Raw genomic sequence first — 9610 nt, 5'->3', positions numbered from 1 at the left:
CACGCCCCTTGCGCCCTTTGGATTGCTTGGTCCAAGAGAGCCTCCTCGAAGCCTCAAATTTAAGATGATGGTGGATGATGAAATAATGTTATAATATTGTAACCTCAGTTCATCCTGCATGGATTTTCCTTTGCAAGTAAGGCTTTGTAGGAGCATCAAAATACCCAAAATGTGCAAGATATTTTGCTTCAATTGTTTGACGCGCTTTGAGGCCCGAACCCAAAATAATATTGATTTTCCATCTAGGGTTTTAATAAAAACTTGGAAATATATCTTTGTTCCCAGATCCAGAGCCCATACTTGACAATCACACAAATCGTCAGCCGGATCTACGCAAAAGTAAGGATATGAGAGGAGTGGAAGGGGTTGTAGCGGAAAAAATGTCTTCATAAATGAAAGCCAGACCACCAAACAGGCACCCCAGATCTACATCTACTCCTCCATTTCGACAGCTTAATTTACTCAGAGAGTTGAGAACTTCCAAATCTGGTTGCTTTATAAATGAATCCATGATAATAATCGTTCAAGGTAAAAAATCCTCTTTTGAAACCGAGGGTCTACCTTCCGATCTAACCAATACTTCCCCCGTGGCAAAGAGCAGGTAGGGAATCGATCTCTGATCAAAGGTCACCACATTCCTAAACGGATCCAGACTCGGCACATGAATACGACACCCTTCACAACCATCTGAGCCATCATGAACAACAGGGGTAAGCAAAAACTCCGTGGCAAAAAGCTAGTGCGTGATACTCACGAAAACCTTGGCTATCATTCTCCTTCCCAACACAGGAAGTCGAAACCAACATTCAAACCATCCACAAGCACCCTTAATAGTTCATCGAGCAGTGTAATCTGTGATAAATAACCTCCTTCTAATCAGCAGCGGCGAGAAGTGCCGGTCTATGATCTCGAAATAGCCTTGATATCTTTCGCCCTGCCATGGCAGTGACATAAAGGTTGAATCTGAGATTTGAAAAAAACCGGCAACATAAGGGAAGCCAAGAAACTGTGAAACCCTAGCCATCGCGCTGCTCTCTTGGTATTCATTGTCCACATCAATATAACAATATTATTAACCATTTTATTAGTTAAATTATTACACACACACACATTGTAGTTTATTAAATTTAAAAGAAAAATAATTAATATTAAAAAACATAAGGAAGGCGTTTCAAATAAATTTATCAATGTAAATTTGTACACTTAACATAAGGGGATTTGAACTAGAGACGTGATGGCATGAAACTATCCAAATACACTTAGGGTTTTGAGAGCATGAATGAGCGCAAAGTTCTCAGTTAGGGCATATCATGAACAAACTCCAATTGTAATTAAGGATGAGCTACAAGACCTAGACAATGGTGTTGCGGGGGAGAGGGCAAGTTTGTCTGACTAAGAGGTTATATCAACGATGACTGCTTGGGTGCCTGACATGGGGCATACTTGCGGGTGCTAGAACTAATATCTATATACAATTGATCTTTCCTGCCATATGAAATCCGTTCTAGGCAAAGTCCCGTTAAACATGAAATATACTAAGGATGAGATATTGTTGATCATGGATGATATCATGGTACAATTGAAGAAGCAGGAGTTGTTCTAGGGCCGTGTCTTATCAGACACAACTAGTTTGGACCTGTCCCCATTGAGGTGGATGCCTCACTATCCTCTTATTCTTGTTCATGTCTATGCGCTCTTTGTTGTTTTTGCTTTTAATATTTCATAGGATGGTTGGGATAAACATAATTTTGTTTATGCCTTTATCAATGTTATAGCCCAAAATTTTGCTATTATTATTATTTATTTCCAGGCTAGACAACAAATGTTGGCTAAGATCCAACTCGTTTTGAACTTGTTAATATCTTAGACTAAAGATCACTAGTTCTTTCAATGGGCTGGTTTACCATGGGAGAATCATAACCAAATGCTATTTATATCTTTTTGACATTAATGGAAGCTTTTAACTTATTAAAAAAACAAAAAAATCAAAGCACATATAAACTTAAATGACCATCACAACACAACAAAATATAAATACAATCACACTATAATAAAAACACTAAATTTTAAAATTAAATCATCATGTTTAAAACAAATGCTAAATCCTTGCTAAATCCTTACCAACTTTCATTGCGTTGCTTTTTTATCTCTGGCCTCCATCTCCTCCCCAACCTAAAAGAGCATATAAATGTTCACAAGATTAGTTTAAATTCCATAATTTTCCCAAGCCAAGACTTTTTACGCAAAAAAAATAGTACCAACATAAAGATAACTAGCACATCCACATTGCTAATAGATTAAAAACATCAATATAAATGACAATTTTAAACATACTCAATAGTGGTTCTCCATGTTAAACCATATTTTGTAATTGGCAAACACGTTAAGTAACATCGCCTTTTCTCTTCTTCTTGACATCTTCCATGACCATTATTCTTGTGTAAAGCTCAAAAGATGACCACTATAGATTTAACCTGAATAGCCAAACAAAAGGTGAGAGCATTGGGTTTAGCAACACAAGTAATTGAACAATGGGCAATGAATTGATACCAATGGTGACAACTTATAAAATAAGCAAGTCAAGTCCAATATATATACCCATTTTTTTTTTTAAGTTAGCACTAACAGGGAATTGGAACCGGTGACCTATCACATATTGTGACTTAACAATTCACCCTTTATCGTCAAACCAAAACCGCATGAGTGACTTACCCATTCACATTGAAAGAATTGATAACTTCCCAAAAATAAATAAATAAATAAATATATTAATCAGATAACTTCTCTCCAATTTCAAAATATAATTCCAAAGTATAATCATATATATATAAAACAATAAAGTAAAATCGCCTAATAAATTTGCCCTAACCTCTTGAAAATTCTTTGAAAAAACGGAGTACAATATCTTCCAACAAATCACCTTTAAAAGCTGTTTAAAAAAAACACCCCCTAATTACCCTATATTTCTCAACTAACCATTTCCATTAATCCCTTTTCTTCAGCTTTGTGTGACCTTTTGAAATTATTTCTACAAGCTCCTCTCTAACCCACAAACTGTCCACCTTAAAAACACTACACACGAGTATAAATAAACAGCCAACATGACAGAGCATGGAGTATTTATAAAGCCGGAACAAGGGCGTTCAATCTAAACAGAAGGCAACTTGGTCGGGGAAAAATCACGAGTACAGTCCATTGTGGGGGAAAGCCATGGTTTATATACTCGCCCAGGTAAGCAATACGTGTAACATTTCTTGATTACTATTGGATATTCATCTACATAGAATTGTTTAATGGTTGGCGTTCAAAAAATGGGCGTGATGGACAGGAGCGTATTTTAGGAGCAGCCATGGGAGCTGCATTCGGAACAGGCGTGATTTTGTACCAGCAGACTCTCCTTTACAGGTCCACTGCCCAAGCCATTGAGTTTATCTCTGGAAAACCACCAGTGATCTCTCCTCCAAAGGTAGCAAATTCGACTTTCAAAAGAAAAACAAACTTTATGGCATTCCATATGATATATGATCAAACTTTAAACAGGTGGATTTGATTATTATTTGCAATTCCATATGGTTTAAAGCATCCATTCCTCGTGAATATAATCGGGGTTATATCGTTAAAGGCATAGGATTCATTAAGTTTTATATATATTGTTAAAGGCATAGAATTCATTAAGTTACATATAACTTGATTGATTGATTGTGTTGGGAAACATGTCCCCATATGTTTCACTGCAAAGAGCAGATACCCTATTCGGCTTAAGTGCAAGGTCTGACGGGAATCTATTATGAATATCTATCGGGTTTTGAGGCATATTTGAGGGCTTAAGTGCATGTTCAAGAGTTATCTATTATGAATATCACGTTATATTAGGGGGAGGATGCAACGCAATACTATCAGGCTATGTGACCAGAATACTTACTTTTTATTACTGTTTTTCTGCCCATGGTCATTCTCATTCCTGTCTTGTCTTTACCGTACAGTAGTGCATTATTAATTAATTTTATGTGCATAATATTTGTGCCAGGGAGAGGGGTTCACATTTCTTATCCCCCAAAGGCCTCTAGCTTTGTTTTCCATTTCCTATGCCATTTCATATTATCTACTTTTTGTAAATTGCGTACTAGAAGACAGATTCATGGTTTAAATTGCCCAAGTGGTTACCTCGATTCTTAACCAGTTGTTACCATGTGTTGGGCACTTGGCTGGTTCTGTATTAGCCGGTGCCTGGTTTGCAATGGTCACGCGGTTGGGGAAGTCGGCTTTTTCGCACCCCGCCCGTGATCGAATCTCATATGTTGCGCTGCGCGGCAGCCTATTATGTATCAATTGAGCATGTATATTGGTTTGAATGTGATTGATGTGATGGATCTGGCGTTTGTACATAATGTATATATTGTATATTGGGCCTAATACAAGCTTCTTAAGGGGACCTCGCCCTCCATATTTAAAAAAAAAATTCTATCCCCTAGGTTAGGTTCACTAGTTTACACTGACGAGTTTACGAGGGATTTCATCCATGAATGCGGGGAAGCTGCCGATGGGCTCCCACAAGGTTTTTCTTGGGAAAAAAGAGAAAGTTTGAGCTAAGTCCTGATGATGTAACCAAAATAGACTTGGCATTTTATCTTCAAACAATTGGATTACCTCTTGAACATCTGATAGGGAAAAATATTAGGTTCAGAAATTCAGTGAACTCTCTTTCTTAGAGAGTGAAATGCAATATGACTGATCACATCAAATCCCAACGCAAAGGTTTACAAACTTCAGAGCTTGTGCTTATTTTTGTAAAATTTATTTTCCACCAAATCGCCCAGGACTTGCACCTGGCCTCCTGCCTTTAAAGTCATGTTGTGCCATAGCAATGGGTATTTTAACACTGTCAACCTCACAAGTGAAATCAATGCATATAATTGTTCCATAGGGACATGTCCCTTAGAGTGGGGGCCATCCCCAGGGGGAGGGTGTCTGGGGAATGTAATGTCCCTGAGGGATTAATTGGCCCAAGGGACGAAGTAGCCTATCGATCCCCGCAGGCTCTATGTTAAGAAATTTACCCATGAACACAAATTAATTATGGAGAATTACTGAGAGAAACAAATATAAAAATAACCAGCAATAACCATAAACACATGAACACACATGTTTATCTGGGAAAACCCCAAATCCGAGGAAAAACCCGATTATAATGAAATTTCATTATCCTTGGCCAAAACCCTGGCCAATCCGGCCAAGTGAGCCTTCACCGCTCACCTCCAGGGCCTTGCATTACAATGAAGTCCTTCCAGCCTTTTATAGGCTCCATTACATATAATACCACGGGCAGAATACCATGGGTGCACAATACCATGTGCCCCAAAACCATCACTGTTTAACCTCCTTTGAGTCTATCCGAGTCAAGTTTACTTAACAATTCCCCCCTTAAACTTGACTTGGGGTTCTTTGACTAACTCCAGCCAAACCTGCTAAGTGAGACAATCCCGCTCACTCTAGCGCTTAACCCCCTCAGAGTTTTTACCCGGGGTATTGTTAACCCGACATCGCCCCTATCACCTAGGTCTAACCCAGACTTTACCGGTGATTACCCAGGGGTACACATGCCTTACTAGGTCTTACAGTAGTATGCCCATTTACATGCAGTAATTTTGACTTCATTTTTTTTTTTTTGTTTTGTTTATTGCTGCTGCTATTCTGACCCATTTTCTCTCAATTGCGGGCATCCTTGTTTTGTTTCTTTGCTGCCTTCTGGCCAAATTTAACTACCTTTAAATTCTGAGATGAATCCTTGAAACCCTCGCTTGGGGTGACTTCACCAGGAGGCCTTGATCTGGATCTGGAGCGTGATAACATGCGATGCTTAGCCGGCGAGCACCAGGCCACCGTCTCGGCGCCATCTGGAGCTGCTTTAGTAAAACTACCCGCCGAGGATTGACCCTTGGATCTCTCCAAACCCGCCTTCGAATCTTCTTTCTCATCTATAGACTTCTCTGCTTCGGTTTCTTTGGCGTCACCATCCTTACCATCGGATTTCTCGTTTTTCAATGCATCTGAAGAAGACACCAGAGCAGAAGCCAGGCCAATGCGCTGCATATACTCAGGCTCGTATATTTTAGCCAGCCCTTTCTCACTCTTATTCTCATCCAACTTGATCTGCTCCTCCCTTTTTTAGCTTTATGCTTGTGCTTTTTCTTTTTGCTCGCACACATTTCCTATCTTCCCGGGTCAACTCACCTTCATCTTTAACAAGCCCTTCACCTGTAAATAACTCTTCGGGAGCAAGCATAGATGCCTCTAAAATGGCCATAGGAGCTATATTAAATTTTCCACCATTGATGAGCTGTTCGTAACGGATCTCGTCCGTCCACGACCTTTGACACCTCTGGCCGCACTGATTTTCAGCTGACCGATCAAACATTTCCTTCATACCTGCCTTTGAGTAGTGCTGCCAGATCGCAGAGCTTCATTCAAGACAATCCTAGTTCGCTTGTTCATTCTCCAGCGTTGGCATAGTGGCCCATCTGAGCGTTTCTAGAACCTTGTTCTTGCTGCACTTAGATTAGATCTGCGAACAAACTATGCATCAATCTTTTCTATGTCCACCAGGCCAAATACCCTTGGCAACAAAAGCATTTTTCTGAAGCCATTACACAACCTTTGGCTCCGATACCACTTGTTAAGAAATTTACCCATGAACACAAATTAATTACGGAGAATTATTGAGAGAAACAAATATAAAAATAACCAGCAATAACCATAAACACATGAACACACATGTCTATCTGGGAAAACCCCAAATCCGAGGAAAAACCCGATCATAATGAAATTTCATTATCCTTGGCCAATCTGGCCAAGTGAGCCTTCACCGCTCACCTCGAGGCCCTTGCATTACAATGAAGTCCTTCCAGCCTTTTATAGGCTCCATTACATAAAATACCACGGGCAGAATACCATGGGTGCACAATACCATGTGCCCCAAAACCATCACTGTTTAACCTCCTTTGAGTCTATCCGAGTCAAGTTTACTTAACACTATAGTCCTTGATAAAGCGGAAAACCACAAAATACCCAATGTTTAGGCAATAGAGGGCAAGTTTTGGGGCAATTGGGCAAAAAAGCCCAAAGTTGGAATTTGGTGTGAACCCCAGTCAATTAATTAAGGAGACAAATCCCCTCAACGAAATCTCTAAATACGAGAGGGTTAGATTCATTTGATGAGGACTTGGATTGGATCATTCATCTCTGTTTTATCTCTGTTTGGTTGAGCTTGAGGCTCTGAGGGTTTAAGACCCCATTTTCTCTCTTGGACTAGTTTCGGTAGAGGTGATCCCACCCTACCTAGTCACCTTTTCTTGTTCTAGCACATGAAGCATCTATTTGAGGAAACAACAAAATCTTTCATCCTATTTTGTCTTTTGTTCATTTGTTCTAGCAACAGGGATTTAACTGTCCGAAGAATAACAAAGTTTTGGTAAATGATTTGAGGCAAATTGTCATTAATCTCTTGAGACAAATTTATTCTTTCTAAGGCAATATAGTCGAGATCCTTCTGAGGCTATGCAGATCCATTCTGGAGCAAACAGTGGAAAAATACCCAAATACAATTTGGGATTCCTGTGGAAAGGCAATCGTAATCCTTCTGAGTTCATGCAGATCTGTTATGAGGGAGAAGATCAAACCATCCTGAGGCGAAGGTGACGAGTTTTGAAGTAGACGACATCCTAAGACCAAGGTGAACTTGTGGCAGATCAACGAGAGTCTCCTGGGCCTAAACAAGGGGTTTTGGGCAGAATTGCAGTATACAGGGAGGGGCAGAAATGCAGTATACAGGGAGTAACCCTGAGGCACTTCGGCCTTTTTGAGGGCCAGTTTGGTTCCCACTCTAAAGCAAACAATTGATCGAGTTTCTAAGGTAGAACAAGATTCTATTTATGCGAAGTTACTTGGACCGAACAACGTTTTCTCTTCCTCAAGCAGTTTGAGGTATGATGAGCACATACGACATCGTGTCAAGCAAGATTGAGATCTCTTTGAGTCTATCCAATGGTTTGACTTATATTTGTAGTAGAATTCCCTGAAGCATTACAGTGGCCCTAAGACAAGTTTAGAGGAAATTACGAGGAAAGACGATGGAAGATCATGAAAAATATTCGATTGCCCTCTCACATATCCGTCCTGAAGTTATTCGGGTGCACTTTTGTCAAGGAATTATTTAGAATCTACAAAATTTGTATAGAATAACTCAAGTCTCAAATTAGGGTACCATTGTTTAGTAATAATTTTTTTTGTCAAATTTCAAGATTGTACTTGCATTGTGGAATTTGGAACTATACTAATGCTATTGAGTGGTTGAGATTATAATATTAGATTGAATGGTTTATTTTGTTGATTGAAAGAACAATGCCCTTACTAAAGTTATAATGCTTATTCATAGATATACTATTGCATGAATTATTTGTCTTTCATGAACAAAAAGGAAACTGGTGGAAACCCTAGTTACTTAAGAAACACTAGGGCAATAAGTTCCCCTAGGATATTACAATGCTATTAGAGCAAGCATCTTGTCAGCTTGTGAGCATATGAGCCTTGTATGCTTCCAGCAAATACAAGCAACATTACCATAAGGAGGAAGAGGAACACCCATCGTTAAACCATGGGAGATATAGCAGGGCAAGGAGAACAAGACCCTGATATCTTACTAAATGCCATATTCCAGGGGCAACAACAAATGACTGACATATTAATGCAAGGACAATGACAAGGACAACAATTGATTAAGGGGAAACAAGAAATAACCCGTGTATTAGTTCATAGACAACAACAATTTGCTCAACTAATGGCTCAACTCATAGGAAACCCAAACGTTGCTGGCAATAACAGAACCAACTTTGAAGGTAGCGGTAACCATAACCCTGGTCCTATTGTGCGCACTAACACCAGGGCAACTAGTGGAGGGAGCCTCAAACCCTTATTGCCACAATTTTTAAACTAACAGTAGACAGTGATCCAAGAAGCAACAAAGCAGAATAGACTCTTTGATGAATACTTTTGGGAGTATGCAACACTAAAACAGAACACACGAGTAGCCCTAACTTTCCGGGAATACAACAACATCAAATATCAAAATAGACCCATGGAACAACAGAATCCAGATTTGATGCGCAACGTAGAAAAGCTACCCATCCCCTCTTTTGATGGGGCATTAAAATGCTCAGCAAAGCCTTGGGTGCAAAAGTTGGATGCCTATTTCCGACTTAATCCCATGCAGGAAATAGATGCTATTCAATTTGCCACGCTACACCTAGAAGGAGAAGCACATGATTGGTGGTATAATGGATTGGTTATGTTGGGACATGAAAACATCACTTCTTATGTAGACTTTACGCAGTGGTTGATAGATAAATTTGATCGGAAGAACCTGGATATACACTATAGAGAGCTGGCACAACTTAAGCAAAACCGGATCGCATGAAGAGTACGTCGCAGAATTTGAATGGACTGCAGTCATGGTCACAAACATCGTTGAAGAAAGACTGATCATGTTTTTCATAGAAGGATTAGCTGAACCCTTATAGGGTTGGGGTAAGGCTTTCAAACCCGTAACCCTATAGGA

At 39.6% G+C, this 9610-nt stretch overlaps 1 protein-coding gene across 1 annotated transcript in view; it reads left to right on the top strand.

Moving 5' to 3' along the window:
* The first annotated feature begins 3060 nt into the window (after positions 1–3060).
* The window catches only part of LOC149225560 (zinc finger, C3HC4 type family protein), a 69889-nt gene continuing 63339 nt past the window's right edge, over positions 3061–9610 (top strand). Inside the window, exons 1-2 of the mRNA XM_089375115.1 lie at positions 3061–3231; positions 3329–3466. Coding sequence (XP_089231241.1) covers positions 3211–3231; positions 3329–3466 — 159 coding nt within the window. The 5' untranslated portion in view covers positions 3061–3210. The remainder of the gene's footprint in view (positions 3232–3328; positions 3467–9610) is intronic.

Source organism: Pinus tabuliformis, chromosome J (assembly GCF_031772625.1).
Source record: "Pinus tabuliformis cultivar Carrire ecotype Pingquan chromosome J, CPIR1, whole genome shotgun sequence".
Classification (NCBI taxonomy): Eukaryota; Viridiplantae; Streptophyta; class Pinopsida; order Pinales; family Pinaceae; genus Pinus; species Pinus tabuliformis.
The sequence above is the reverse complement of the archived record's forward strand: the minus strand, read 5'-3'. Positions and strand labels throughout refer to the sequence as shown.